General features: G+C 38.8%; 1 protein-coding gene across 1 annotated transcript; it reads left to right on the forward strand.

The window, feature by feature from the left end:
- The first annotated feature begins 1,063 nt into the window (after nt 1-1,063).
- LOC311084471 (semaphorin-4E) lies at nt 1,064-15,768 on the forward strand. The gene is made up of 15 exons (XM_084116519.1): nt 1,064-1,162; nt 4,583-4,926; nt 6,693-6,838; nt 6,951-7,013; nt 7,138-7,236; nt 7,540-7,639; nt 8,951-9,055; nt 9,545-9,696; nt 9,785-9,957; nt 10,042-10,201; nt 12,091-12,313; nt 12,516-12,631; nt 12,878-13,041; nt 14,526-14,578; nt 14,653-15,768. Exons 2-15 carry the CDS (start codon nt 4,815-4,817, stop codon nt 15,372-15,374), a joined length of 2,388 nt encoding a protein of 795 aa, XP_083972645.1. The 5' UTR covers nt 1,064-1,162; nt 4,583-4,814; the 3' UTR covers nt 15,375-15,768.
- The last annotated feature ends 4 nt before the right edge of the window (nt 15,769-15,772 follow it).

Consider the following 15,772-nt stretch of genomic DNA (forward strand, 5'->3'; position numbering starts at 1 on the left):
GTATAGGCAATATGATTAAAATGGTTATTTGTGTATGTAAATATGCATTAGGCTACTTTAACGAAAATAATGAGTTGTAGCTGTAGTGGATTTTTCCGTAAACCTGACTACAAATCGACACTTAATAAATAAATCTGGCGTCTTCAAATTGACACCCATAGCGTCTTCCAATCGACACTTAATAACCTTTATAGCCTACTCTAGCTCTCTGCGTCTTCCGTCGACAACTGGCCGAGTCTCTTCTTACTCAACTTACTTGCTTCCCTAAACTGACCTGCTGCGCAGCAGTAGCCTAATAACAGACAGACTTTCAGCAAATGTCCTTTAAATGCCTAAGTTATAACGGCCGGGAGAGAAGAATCAAGGCCGGAGGATCGCAGACAAATTCCACTGAGAAAATCCCACAGTGTAGACTAGAGAATATAACAGTTTTTATAGTAGGCTATAGAGGTATGGCATAAATGTAATGCTGCATTACATAATTTCCCCATTTGATTGGTTCTTCATATGCAAACCCATCTGTTACTAGGTAAAGCAAACTTTGTTTTAATGATGACATTTTGTTAATCACAACGGTCATCTACCGAGACTGTCTAGTTTCATTTCCCAAACACACGCACACACTCAAAGTAATACGTTTTCCATTGGTTTCGTACATTCTGTTCAAATGTTAGATGTTAAATAAGGTTAGCTGTTAGAAACATGGTTAGTTTAATATACAGTTTAAAATTTCCACTACATAGCTATTGTGGAATAAACTAAAGAAAGTATAGTACCAGTTTCAGCAATCGTTCTCCCTCAAAGTTTGTAGGCTATGACACGCCCAACTCGGAAACTCGGGAATCAACATTTTCTCCGAGTTTCCAGAGATTAACTTGACAAGTTCGTGTCCTATTTTCTTACAAGGAAATTCGTTGTTATGATCATTCCGATTGCAAGCGAAGACAGCATAAGTACACGGCTCATCATCCATACTAGAATATCTGATAATTTCACAATCCTCAAGCATTGAGAGACTGGTGATTCATGAGCAGGATGTGACGGTGTCTCTCTCAGGTGTTGTCACGCACACACACACACACACACACACACAGTCTCACTCGGAGTGAACACACATGAGCGACAATTATTCAGCCATTCAAGAGCATTTCTGACATCTCTGGTGAGTTGATTTACGCTGTAATAATATTTGTTTAGGCTAATTTAGTAGAATGAAAGACTTTATGCTTAATTAGGCGCTAGTCTTTCTGTAAAGGTGCGCTTCTTCATAGGGTTTAGTGAATCCATGTGTACTAGTTTAACTTTGACATCAATTTACCTAGACTATGTATGCCTGATCAAGAAAAATTCAGGAAAACAGGGTCACACTTTAGATTAGGTCCAATTCTCGCTATTAACGAACTATTAACTTGACTTTTGTCTCAATAAACTCCTTAGGCTACTTATTAATAGTTAGTAAGGTAGTAGTCAAGTTTAGGTAGGCTATTGGTTGGATTAAGGGATGTAGAATATGGTCATGCAGAATAAGGCATTAATATGTGCTTTTTAAGTACTAATAAACAGCCAGTATCCTATGCATGCTAAGAAGTGGGAGTGGGACCCTAAAGTGTTACCCAAAAGTTACACATAAAAAGTCTAAATGGCATTGGATTAGATACTAGTATCAAACTAAGTGTCATTAATTTTAAAGAACGATAACACAAGCACACATCTAAAACGTTTTACATGATAAAACAGAATATGTTGTTCATAATGAGGATGAAAGTGGTTGTAAAAAGCATATTCAATGTGATAAAATTCACCTTTGCTTAATCTGACAGTGAGAACTTTAGAACTGACTTAATACATGAACACAAATCACAAATGTCATTTAAAAAATAAGCATTTTTTTCTTCCTATTTTGTGATCTAATGCGATGAAATACACATTTTAAGTGTGACTCTTAAAAATAAAGGTTCCAAAAGGGTTTTTTTTCCCCCGCAATGCCATAGATTAGAGGAACCATGTCTGGTTCCCCAAAGAACCTTTCAGTGAACAGTTCTAAAAAAGAACTCTTAGTGTGAAGAACATTTTATTAATCTTTTCCACTATAAAGAACCTTGTGGAATGGAAAGGTTCCATGGATGTTAAAGGTTCTTCACGGAGCCATAATTGCAGATAAAGAACCTATTTTTGAGTGTACACACATCACACATAAAACACTGAGGTAAACTCAACAGTTTCTCAAGTCCTGCTCTGACTTGCCTGAACGCTAGAAGGGAATGTTCCTCTTTTTTTTTACGCCCATCTGTTTTCCCAGGTCTTCATATGATGCACCTACTCACCTGTGTTTTTAGTTTAAGTACCATTTTTTTTAGTGTCTTTGTGAATATATTCTGTAGTCGTGGCACAATAGCATTTTGTTGTTGTTGTTCTACAAAGAGCTTTAACCTTTAGCTGATGATGAATGCCACCTTCAGCATTCACTATTATTAAGAGTATTTGTTTTAGTGAATTGTACGAACAAAGGCCAAACTGGGTGTGTTTTTCCAACATAAAAGTGTTTCGCAATGTGAGTGTCATTGGAAGGCTGCAGGTTAATAAATCATGAAGCTTTTCAGTTCAACCTGAACCATTTGAATACTCAGGAACTATGTTCCTATACAGTTCAATTATAAAAGCCTCTAGTTATACATGAAGCTGGAATTACCAGTTGCTTAATGTGTGAAATGACAGAATGACACAAGAGATATTAAAAAGATTTTCTAGCTCTAATCTTTGCAATTCTCTTTACGAGTCGTCAGGGTCTTTAGATGAGCTATCATTGATATCACTTCCTGTTTTTTTTGTTTGTTTTGTTTTTACATTAATTGGTTAAAGAATAAATTAAATATTATTTCTGATAAAGTAAAAATAATACAATTTCTGATATTTATAACATTTCAAAATAATAATAATAATAATAATAATCTTAATAAAAATGAAATATTATGGCAAAGAATTTTTGAGAATTTTTTAAGGAATTCATTCTTTTAATGAAGCCTTTTTTCATATTAAAAAATATTAAAAATTATTGAAAAAACGTATTCATCATAACATTTTTTATTTATTTATTATATACTATATATATATATATATATATATATATATATATATATATATATATATATATATTGACTGATATATGCTGAAAATAAATGTTAAAATAGCTCATTTTTGGAAGTCAGGCATGATAAGAGCTAGCTTTCTGAAGAGAAAGTGCTTGCTTTTGCAAAAAATAAGTGAGCATGATTTTTCTACTTTGCCTAATTAAAAACAGAATTCTGGTTAGTCATTCTGGCAGACAGGCTTGCTGTTACTCATGCCAAATCCAATTATTGCTGAGTAAGAACTTATCGGACGAGCCTCTCCCACCTGTTCCCATGCTCGCAGGGCTGGTAGACTAATTAGGCAGCTGACTTATCAGGCAATGACTTTGTAGGCAGCGTTTGCACATGTAGGCCCCTCACAAAACTGATAGGCTTGAGGCAGCATAATGGTTTAATGATCTACAGCAAAATAGAGCGAACTTTGGTGAAAACTAAGCAAATATTTAATTACTTCAATAACAATTTTTCGCTAGAAATGACATCAGAAATGGGAAACGTTGGTCAAAAACGTGCCATGTCCAACAGGACAAACAACATTATTGATGTGAAACAAATATGCCAACACTTCATTTCCGTTAAAGGGATAGTTCACTTAAAAATGAAAATTCTGTCATCATTTACTCACCCTCAAGTTGTTTTAAACTTGTATGCATTTCTTTCTTCTGCTGAACCAACATTCTTCAAAATATCTTCTTTTGTGTTCAGAAAAAGAAAGAAATTCATACAGGTCTGAAACAACTTGAGGGTGAGTAAATGATGACAGAATTTTCATTTTTGGATAAACTATCCCTTTTGACAGATGCAGCTCAGCTTCTGGGGATGTCCCCGTCCCCACCAATTTCAAAATCAAACCTACGCCAGGTTGTTATATCTCTTGATCTCGAACTTTTGGATGTTGCTCAATCGATCACGCAAGACGAGCATCTCGTTTCAATGTAAACATTTCAAACATGATGACTGTTGTGAATTATGCAACACAGCGTCACGCGAACATGCAACGGTGTTCAAGCGAGTTTTCGGCCTCAGGCATCAACAATTTCAGGTATCCTCCTAGTACCCTAATCCGCACATGTCTCAGCCTGCCTCCTTGCTCACCTTCAGTCCGAACCGAGTGGGAAAACGGCCCGTGTTTCTTGTTTTCAACCGCAAACGATTGCTGTGATCTGTCAGCGCGCTGTTTTGTTGCAACAACAATGAGTCACCGTTGAATTCCTGGTGTTAAATACAGCATTGCGAGGAATGTTTAGGTAAAGCAGCTTTGAGTCGAGGTGTTTACTAAGGGATGAGTTTGAGTGGAGGATTTTGTTTTCTTTTGTCACCCTCCTGTTGAAATCTAATGGTCTAGTGCACTTCATGCAGGAACAGGCCTTCAAGTTAATCTTCGTGTTTGGGAAGTGGGATCATATGTGTGTTTTGACATAGATCTCAGTGTAACGTGTGTTTTTGTTCTACAGATGTAGACGGGACAGTGGACAAGGTTTATCTCCACTCCTTCAGCATCCAGCATCATGGACTACCACTTTTGGCCACAAAAACTCTTAAATGATAAACGTATATGTTGGATACGGACACCTACATATAGCCCAATCTACTATGGAAAAACATGAGTTAAAAGCTTATTGTTAAATATGTTAAATATTGAAGTTATCATTTTGTAGTTTTTTTGTTAAAGTGAAGAACAAAGCCATGTATTATCCTCTGTTATTCTTCATCGTTCTGCATGGCATCTTTCTGACATTTGCCTACACTGGATGGAGCAATCTGAATAGCACCCCCCGAAAAACCATTCAATATGAAGGTAAGAGTCTTTCTTGAGTTTACAATTGAGTACAACTGTGAGCTAAATATCAGCATGTAGCAAATACAGCACACAAATCTCATGTTTTTCTATTAGATATGTTATAGAAAACATAAAAGTACACAACCGATGTCTGTACATCAACTTATTAGGGTGATTTTGACATGCGACACCTCTTGAAGTCTTGAACTTTTTGTCTGTATCTTTTAATTAAAATATATGACAATGTAAATCACAATTTTGACTCAATCTACCAAAATTATATTTAAATCATTGTTGTGACTGACTTTGACTGATTTTAATTGAATTTCTAAACCAAAAACGTACTAAAAATATTTAAACATCAATAAATAATTTCATAAAATGTCCTTAATTTTTACACAAATTGTAGTGTTGAGTGCATTCATCAAGCTCAATAGTCAACCCTGTTATTGTAAGAATAAAATATCAAACAAATATTTTGCTTTCTAAAAAGTAGTTTTCATATACTAGTTTAACAATAACTACAAAAGAACATTTGATGCCTTCTGAGTGGTAGTTTAATTTGCAACCCTGTTACTTGCAACACATTCTGCCATTGTTTTTTTTTATGTAAATAAATATATATTTATTTATTTTATAAACCTGAAAATAAATAAAAAAGTTATGTAAAAAAGGAACTTACAAAATTACAAAAACCAGGGTTTTTAGTATGTAGACATGTCGCCAAATGTTGGTAATAGGTTTGAAAATCCCCATAGTGCGCAACATTCGATTTCCAGAAGTAAAAGTCCTATTCATTTTCTCCATACAGAAATTGACTTTGAACTATAACTTATAAACCTTTAAAGACTACTGTGAGCTACGAGGTTGTTAATCGATAATATTGAAGGGCATTAGCCCACATTATTTCAACTTAGTTTTAAAATAATCGTGTTTAACGGGAATTTGTGGTGAAAACTACATTACCCATAATGCTGTACAGAAAATTCCACCAATCAGAGAGTTTGAGACGATCAAAATGCAAGCTCTTTAGCTCCGCCCACTCACATGAAGCACTGCGAATGGTGTAATCGAGTCAATCTCCCTATAGTACGCTCTCAAAATACTTAAATATTTGCGTATGTGCCTCTATTGTTTTTAATTCGATTATGCAGTTCGCAATGCTTCATGGGATTGTAGTTCTTTCCCTCACAATTTTCAAATACTTTTTTGCTTCAAATCAAAGTTTGTAATGTTAAGATTCACCTCGTGGCTGGTTGGCTTGGTTCATGGCTGATAACGCTTTAATGAAGACTTTTTTTTAAATCCCTATGGAAAAATTGGTAACACTTATTAGCATGCATATTACTAGGATACTGGCTGTTTATTAGTACTTATAAAGCAGATATTAATGCCTTATTCTGCATGACCATATTCTACATCCCTTGATCCAACCCAATACCTAAACTTAACAACTAACTATTAATAAGCAGTAATTAGGAGTTTATTAAGGCAAAAGTCGTATTTAATAGTGAGAATTGGACCCTAATCTAAAAAGTGTGACCGAAAAAATACTTCCGGAACCAGTGCTGCTGAAAAAGAGGGCGAACGCTGTTGCACTCTAAAGCAAATGAATGAAAAATAAAACCTCCTGCATGTTCACATATATAATATTTACTTTGACCTCCTGTGGTTGCTGATCAAACATCCTCCGAAGGTTAAGCACTTCCTTTAGAGTGTTCGTGTTTGGCTATAATACTTCAATCTCATTGTTATTCTACATGCATTTATGTTTTTGTCCTTAGATAACCATGTGATCATGTTTAAAGAGGAAGGTGTCTGGAATTACTCAACAATGCTGATTAGGGAGGATCTGGGTTTGCTGGTGTTGGGGGCGAGAGAGGCCGTCTACGCCCTTGACATAAACGATATCTCCGTTGCCAAGTCTAAGGTGCCGGTTTGATTTCCTTTCCTTTATCTCTTGGCAACAACAAGACAGAATTCTTCCACCCTGTTTCAAAGCACATCTGTATAGTCTGTATTGATTTCTCTCCACCCATCAGGTGCTTTGGAAGGTTACAGAAGAGAAAAAAAAGGAGTGCACCTCCAAAGGAAAACATCCTGACGTGAGTAAAGATCTCTGTAACTGCCACACATTCTCACAAAGACACATAAACACATCAACTTAAATACTTTGAACAAGGGAGTTTGTTTTTCTATATGATATCAAAAATCTGATTACCTTTTCAGATCGACTGTCATAATTATGTACGGATGCTGCATCAAATGAACAACAGCATGATGTACGTGTGCGGAACAAACGCCTTTAGCCCAACCTGCGATTACATAGTAAGTGACATAGTAAAAATATTTTAATATTTACACATTTCCTATATTATTATATTTAATAATGTTAAATTTAAATTCTTAATTTTATTGTGAACAAATATATATATATTAAAGTATATATATATATATAAAAGTATAAAGAAATTGGACAAGAAGTCATTGTACTCACTGTTTGCATTTCGCAATCTATCACTTTCTTCCTGGTATGAGATTAGGAACGTCAGGTGTCATGTCATCCATCAAGCGCTTGTGTAATAGAAAACAAGATAAAAAACCTTGCGTTCATTGCATTTGTTTGAGCAGACGTACAATGATGGGCAGCTGAAGCTGGAGGGAAAGCTGGAAGACGGGAGGGGGAAATGTCCTTTCGATCCGTTCCAGAGATCCTCTTCTGTTATGGTTGGTATGTATGTCGTCCATGCAGGTTTTTTAGCAGTTTAAAGTGTCCTTTTATGCTTTTTCGAATATTCCCTTTCATGCATTGTGTAATATAGCTGTTTGTGAAGGTAAAAGGTCAGAAAAGTTTTAAAGATCAAAGTGCACGACAAATTAAGATATTGTCTCTTAAAAGAAAGAATCGATTTGAACTGCCGAAAAGAGACGTCAGCAATTCAAGTCTCACTTCCTGTTACAAACCTACGTAACAATTTAATAAATTTGCATAATGCCAGTCTACGGTCTTCATTGGCTGCCCGTGAACAACGTCTATTTTGACTAGCCCTCAAACATAGCCCTGGAAGAGTTTGATTTGTGTTGTCGACATTTCGGGAACACTCACGCTGGAACTGATATAGAAAAAACTACGCTGTCTGGTAGTATTATTGTGTATTGAGTGCTGAGGAAGCCTCTAGAGCTAAAATTCAGATATGGTAATGGGTGTTTCGTTTCCAACACGCACTGTAAGTGGTAGACCAATCACAACAGACTGGGCCATCTGACCAATCAGAGCAGAGTAGACCCATCACAGCAGACTGAGCCATCTGACCAATCAGAACAGTGTAGACCCATCACAACAGACTGAGCCATCTGACCAATCAGAGCAGAGTAGGCCAATCACAACAGACTGGGCCATCTGACCAATCAGAGCAGAGTAGACCAATGACATCAGACTGGGCCATCTGACCAATCAGAGCAGAGTAGACCAATGACATCAGACTGGGCCATCTGACCAATCAGAGCAGAGTAGACCAATCACAACAGACTGGGCCATCTGACCAATCAAGAGCAGAGTAGACCCATCACAACAGACTGAGCCATCTGACCAATCAGAGCAGAGTAGACCTATCACAACAGACTGGGCTGTTTGACCAATCAGAGCAGAGTAGATCAATCACAACAGACTGAGCCATCTGACCAATCAGAGCAGAGTAGACCAATGACATCAGACTGAACCATCTGACCAATCAGAGCAGAGTAGACCAATGACATCAGACTGAACCATCTGACCAATCAGAGCAGAGTAGACCAATGACATCAGACTGAACCATCTGACCAATCAGAGCAGAGTGGAAGGTTTTAGAGAGACTGAATCTTCAAACTAACCGTTTTCAAACTCTTTGAGAAAAGATGTGGTGTGCAATGTTTATTATGAGAAAATTGTAAATTTTGTAGGAGACTTCCAAAACAAAGTTAGGAACCTTTAAAATAACATAATATGGGCACTTTAAATGCATTGTGGAGGGGAATGTTTATTTATTTATTTATTTTTCCATAGATGAAGACCTGTATTCTGCCACATCCTTTAACTTCCTGGGTTCGGACCCGGTCCTACTCCGCACCTCTTCCGTTACACTGCGCACAGGGTTAAGGAGCTTCAATGGTATGTCAGACGTGATGACAAGACTTCCTCCAGGAAACAAAGATTAATTACAGGCTTTTATTATTCTAATTGTAGATTAATAAAAAGGCTTTGTGTAAATAATATTCTAGTATTTATTAATATTTTGAATTAGCTTTTTTGAATTATATTCTCATTTTAAGTTTTAGTAATTGTGTTATGTGCTTTTGTCGTTTTTTAGTTAAAAATATTTCTATATAGCTTTTATTTATTTCTATTTCAGTTTTAGTAATTCTACATCAACTTAAAGTTAGTGGTTTTTAGTAATTTACTATTAAGTTTGTAATTGTTAGTAATTTACTTCAACTTATTAGTTACATTTCTAATTTTAAGGATTTTTGTATGCACAATTTCTATTACATTTTTAGCTATTTTCAGTTATATAAAACAACTTTTAATAGTTTTATTTTTAGTTCACAATAACAACTGCTCCGAACATAGTGAAAAATCACATTTCTTTACCCACTCAAGAGCCAAGCTTCGTCTACATGGACGTGGTCTCAGAAAGTGAGGACAGTCCTGAGGGCGACGATGACAAAGTCTACATGTTCTTCAGTGAGAACGCCGTGGAGTACGACTTCTACAGCAAGCTTGTGGTGTCGCGTGTCGCCAGAGTCTGCAAGGTAACACTTCACTGGTCCTTTAACCGGTGCAAACGGAAGGATTTGGCCCTGATCTTGTAAAGACTTTTGTCATTTTCCCGTTTTACAGGGTGATATGGGTGGTCTAAGGACCCTCCAAAGGAAATGGACCTCCTTCTTGAAGGCTCGTCTGGATTGCTCTGTCCCTGAGCCCAGTCTGCCCTACATCATACAGGACGTCTTCCATGTCCGCCACAAGAAATGGAGGAAAAGTGTCTTTTACGCTGTCTTCACCTCTCAATCGTAAGTTTTGTCCTGCGTGGTCTTTTGTTTTGCATCTGAATTCACTCATTCATTCAGTTGACAGTTGTGTTTGTGTGTATGCAGGAGCTCAACAGATCAGTCTTCAGCGGTATGTGCATTTGATGTAACCGACATCAGCGAGGTGTTCTCTCGTGGCAAATTTAAGACGGAGGTGAGCGTGGAAATGTCTGATGTGAAGTGGGTCACGTACAACGGAGAGCTTCCTGTCCCCCGACCAGGAGCTGTGAGTGGTCATTAATAGTCTTATATAGTCTTTAAGGGGATGTACAGTGAGGAAAATAAGTATTTGAACACCCTGCTATTTTGCAAGTTCTCCCACTTAGAAATCATGGAGGGGTCTGAAATTGTCATCGTAGGTGCATGTCCACTGTGAGAGACATAATCTAAAAAAAAAAATCCAGAAATCACAATGTATGATTTTTTAACTATTTATTTATATGATACAGCTGCAAATAAGTATTTGAACACCTGAGAAAATCAATGTTAATATTTGGTACAGTAGCCTTTGTTTGCAATTACAGAGGTCAAACGTTTCCTGTAGTTTTTCACCAGGTTTGCACACACTGCAGGAGGGATTTTGGCCCACTCCGCACAGATGTTCTCTAGATCAGTCAGGCTTCTGGGCTGTCGCTGAGAAACACGGAGTTTGAGCTCCCTCCAAAGATTCTCTATTGGGTTTAGGTCTGGAGACTGGCTAGGCCACGCCAGAACCTTGATATGCTTCTTACAGAGCCACTCCTTGGTTATCCTGGCTGTGTGCTTCGGGTCATTGTCATGTTGGAAGACCCAGCCTCGACCCATCTTCAATGCTCTAACTGAGGGAAGGAGGTTGTTCCCCAAAATCTCGCAATACATGGCCCCGGTCATCCTCTCCTTAATACAGTGCAGTCGCCCTGTCCCATGTGCAGAAAAACACCCCCAAAGCATGGTGCTACCACCCCCATGCTTCACAGTAGGGATGGTGTTCTTGGGATGGTACTCATCATTCTTCTTCCTCCAAACACGTTTAGTGGAATTATGACCAAAAAGTTCTATTTTGGTCTCATCTGACCACATGACTTTCTCCCATGACTCCTCTGGATCATCCAAATGGTCATTGGCAAACTTAAGACGGGCCTTGACATGTGCTGGTTTAAGCAGGGGAACCTTCCGTGCCATGCATGATTTCAAACCATGACATCTTAGTGTATTACCAACAGTAACCTTGGAAACGGTGGTCCCAGCTCTTTTCAGGTCATTGACCAGCTCCTCCCGTGTAGTTCTGGGCTGATTTCTCACCTTTCTTAGGATCATTGAGACCCCACGAGGTGAGATCTTGCATGGAGCCCCAGTCCGAGGGAGATTGACAGTCATGTTTAGTTTCTTCCATTTTCTAATGATTGCTCCAAAAGTGGACCTTTTTTCACCAAGCTGCTTGGTAATTTCCCCGTAGCCCTTTCCAGCCTTGTGGAGGTGTACAATTTTGTCTCTAGTGTCTTTGGACAGCTCTTTGGTCTTGGCCATGTTAGTAGTTGGATTCTTACTGATTGTATGGGGTGGACAGGTGTCTTTATGCAGCTAACGACCTCAAACAGGTGCATCTAATTTGGGATAATAAATGGAGTGGAGGTGGACATTTTAAAGGCAGACTAACAGGTCTTTGAGGGTCAGAATTCTAGCTGATAGACAGGTGTTCAAATACTTATTTGCAGCTGTATCATACAAATAAATAGTTAAAAAATCATACATTGTGATTTCTGGATTTTTTTTTTTAGATTATGTCTCTCACAGTGGACATGCACCTACGATGACAATTTCAGACCCCTCCATGATTTCCAAGTGGGAAAACTTGCAAAATAGCAGGGTGTTCAAATACTTATTTTCCTCACTCTATGTAATATTTAAGATGTTAAAATAGTTCAAAACTACCATGTACCAGAATTTTTTTGAGGTATACTATGGTTTACTTTAAGAACCCTTTTTATATAACATGGTATTTAAATTCTGCTGTAACGAATGTCAAAGAATATACTGATATTATCCAAAAAAACTCCTATATATGGAGTATATTTATAAGTAAGGGTTTATAAATATATAAAAAAACATCTAATTTTTCATGTGCTATATTTACAGTGCATCAACAACGCAGCGAGGAGTTTGGGAATAAAGGGGTCGCTGGATCTCCCTGATAAAACCCTACAGTTCATCCGAGACCGGCCTCTCATGGACGACGCGGTCCGTCCAATCACAGGCAAGCCCCTGCTGCTCAAGAGAGGCCCGTTGTTGACCCGCCTTGTGGTAGACGTCGTAACTGCATCGGACGGACAGTCCTATCCTGTGATGTTTGTTGGCACTGGTGAGATTCCCTTTAGCCTCTAGGGTGGAGCAGCTCTTAAAGTCAGTTAGAGGGTGTGTGTAAACTGTCATTCAGAGGAATGTTAATTGTACCTTGGACTGAGCTATTGAACTTGTTTGTTTTTTTGTTGAGTAGTGTTAAAAAGCTGGATGTAGAATTTTGTTTTCGTAGTGAAAGTCAATTGTTTTCTGTTTTCCATCAGAAAACGGTTATGTGCAGAAAGCTGTGAACTATGATGGAGAAATACATGTCATTGAGGAAGTTCAATTGTTTCAGACCACTGAGCCGATTGACATCCTAAGACTTAACCAGAATCAGGTACGCAATACTGGGGATGGGTATAGATAAGAGTTGCTAATTCAATTCTATTCAGATTTGATTTAATTCTGATTCATTTGCTTATAACTCACTTTAATGTTCATTTTGCTTCCATAAGAAACAGTATTAACTAAGTAAGGAGTAATTTCCACATAATTACATTGTTTTTGTAATGACTTATTATTTAGTTGCATAGTTCATCATGAAAAAAAGCATGAATCATCATGAGTTGTTTGTCTGGTCCAGTTGTACGCAGGCTCTGCGTCTGGGGTCGTACAAATGCCCGTCAGCAACTGCAGTCGTTATTCTTCCTGTCTGGACTGTGTGCTGGCCAGAGACCCTTACTGTGCCTGGGACGTCACCGCTCTGCGGTGCTCTAGATTACCCACATCACCTGAGGCCGCAAAAGAGTAAGAAACTCACACACAAGAACAATCCCATATCAAGGAAGAATTGAGAAAAAAAGTCCTGTCACTTACTCACCCTTTCCAAGACTTTCCCAAAACAGATTGTTTTGTTTTTCAGCAAATAAAAAAAAAAGTAATAATTTAAAATGTTAACATTTAATTAAAGGTGCAGTAAGCGATTTCTGAGAAACACTGTTGATATTTGAAATCAACCCAACAAACACACCCCTCCCTTTATTTTGCTCCGCCCCCAAAGAGCAGGTGTCTCTTTATCACAGCCGAAGCAAAGCAAAATAATGCTTTGCGCAAATTAAAGTGAAGATGACGAACATATGACATGAACATTCAGTACACAAGAGTATACAAGCAGGAGTTCATTGTTAGTTGCCAGCAGCACACCAGCTCCAGACAAACAATGACACTCAAAACTCTCCTGTTACTATAGCTAACATCACAACAACTGATTGGCTCACTCTCTCTCCTCCCCATCATGAGTGGACACACCCCTATTGCTGATTGGCTCACTCTCTTTCCTCCCCATCATTAGTGGACACGCCCCCTATTGCTGATTGGCTCACTCTCTTTCCTCCCCATCATGAGTGGACACGCCCCCTACTGCTGATTGGCTCACTCTCGTTCCTCCCCATCATGAGTGGACACGCCCCTACTGCTGATTGGCTCACTCTTTTTCCTCCCCATCATGAGTGGACACGCCCACTACTGCTGATTGGCTCACTCTCTTTCCTCCCCATCATGAGTGGACACGCCCCCTACTGCTGATTGGCTCACTCTCTTTCCTCCCCATCATGAGTGGACACGCCCCCTACTGCTGATTGGCTCACTCTCGTTCCTCCCCATCATGAGTGGACACGCCCCTACTGCTGATTGGCTCACTCTTTTTCCTCCCCATCACGAGTGGACACGCCCCCTACTGCTGATTGGCTCACTCTCTTTCCTCCCCATCATGAGTGGACACGCCCCCTACTGCTGATTGGCTCACTCTCTTTCCTCCCCATCATGAGTGGACACGCCCCCTACTGCTGATTGGCTCACTCTCTTTCCTCCCCATCATGAGTGGACACGCCCCCTACTGCTGATTGGCTCACTCTCTTTCCTCCCCACCATGAGTGGACACTCCCCTACTGCTGATTGGCTCACTCTCTTTCCTCCCCATCATGAGTGGACACGCCCCCTACTGCTGATTGGCTCACTCTCTTTCCTCCCCATCATGAGTGGACACGCCCCTGCTGCTGATTGGCTACAATGTGTTGTGCTGCTCGGTCCGATCCACTTTCTCAGAAATCACTTAAAACACCTTTAAACAATAAAACCAAATTTCATTAACTTCAGTCAGCTTTTTTGTAGCTGAGGCTGAGTAAATCATTCCTTTAACCACCACTTTGCATATCTAATATCTACTGGACTATATTTAGGTGTGTATAAACAACCCATACTGACAGTTAACGTCAACCTTTTATGCATTTTAGTAATCTGATACAAAGCCTGAAAGACGGGGATGCCACTCGATGCCCAACAACAGGTACGTAGTAACTTTTTTGTTCTGATTCCACATTAAAATCAGGGGTTTATTTAACATGTTTTCCCCTTCATCAGCTACTGTGGAACCAAAGATCCGCACCCTGGTGCTGGGAAACAACATCAGGTTGCTGTGTCGAGCCGACTCTAACCTGGCCCAGGTCAACTGGAACTTTGCTGGAAAGCCACTCCCCTACTCAGACAGGAAGTACAATATGTATGGTGATGGCATCCTCATCTACAACGCTTCAGCCAATGACGCTGGACTCTATACCTGCACGTCAGTCGAGCGGGCGAAAGGGAGACAGTACAACCAAACACTGGCCATTTATGACTTACGTGAACGCTTACCAGTAGATGTGACGGATAAGATTAAGACTACATTGAGAATACTTACTGAAAGCCACACAACATCATCAGGTTTTCATAAAATCGAAGAGCCTCCTTCATATGTTATAAATCAGAGCAGTGAGAGGAAATGGGTGGTAATGCAAGTGGCGCTGGCCGTGATATCCGTTATGATGGCCTGTCTGCTGATCTGGAACTTGTACATGGGCCACATCTCTCCATTTATGTGCTGTGGGAGACAACCTATCAAAAGCCCCAGGAAAATTCTAGAAAGGACATACATGGACACAGGAAATGATGCCGTGGACAGTAAACAGACAATGGTCAGGTTGTGTGTCACAACAAACAGTAATATTGAAGCAACCAGCTTCCAAAGGAATAACAGTAATGGGGATACGTCAACAGACAATCATATTTTTCATAAGTACATTACGGATGAGTCTGAGATTTAAGATTTGATTTTTTTAATATAATTTTTATACTTATTTATTTTTTATTACTAATAAAAAAAAATACAAATTCATAAATTTTAACTATGAAAGTTAAGATGTTAAGCCTCATTTAAAAACTTAGATAAATGTGAAAAAACATTTTCTTAAGAAAAATGAAGCTAAAACATCCTACCTATCAGTAACTGAACTTCGAAATGAACCTCAGCCATGTCGCTTCTGTGTGAATGTCAATACAAGTCAGTATTATTTGGTGCCGTGACCCGGTGTACTCAAGCACGTCTGTTCTCTCTCCTGTTTCACCTCAATTAATACTATGAATTTGGACACACTACTCATTTCACATACTGCTTTTCGCCTATTATTTACAGAGAGTGACCAGAATAAAAGCGACTACAGTC

This window comes from Abramis brama (genome assembly GCF_963993115.1).
Source record: "Abramis brama genome assembly, chromosome: 6".
In the NCBI taxonomy this organism is placed as follows: domain Eukaryota; kingdom Metazoa; phylum Chordata; class Actinopteri; order Cypriniformes; family Leuciscidae; genus Abramis; species Abramis brama.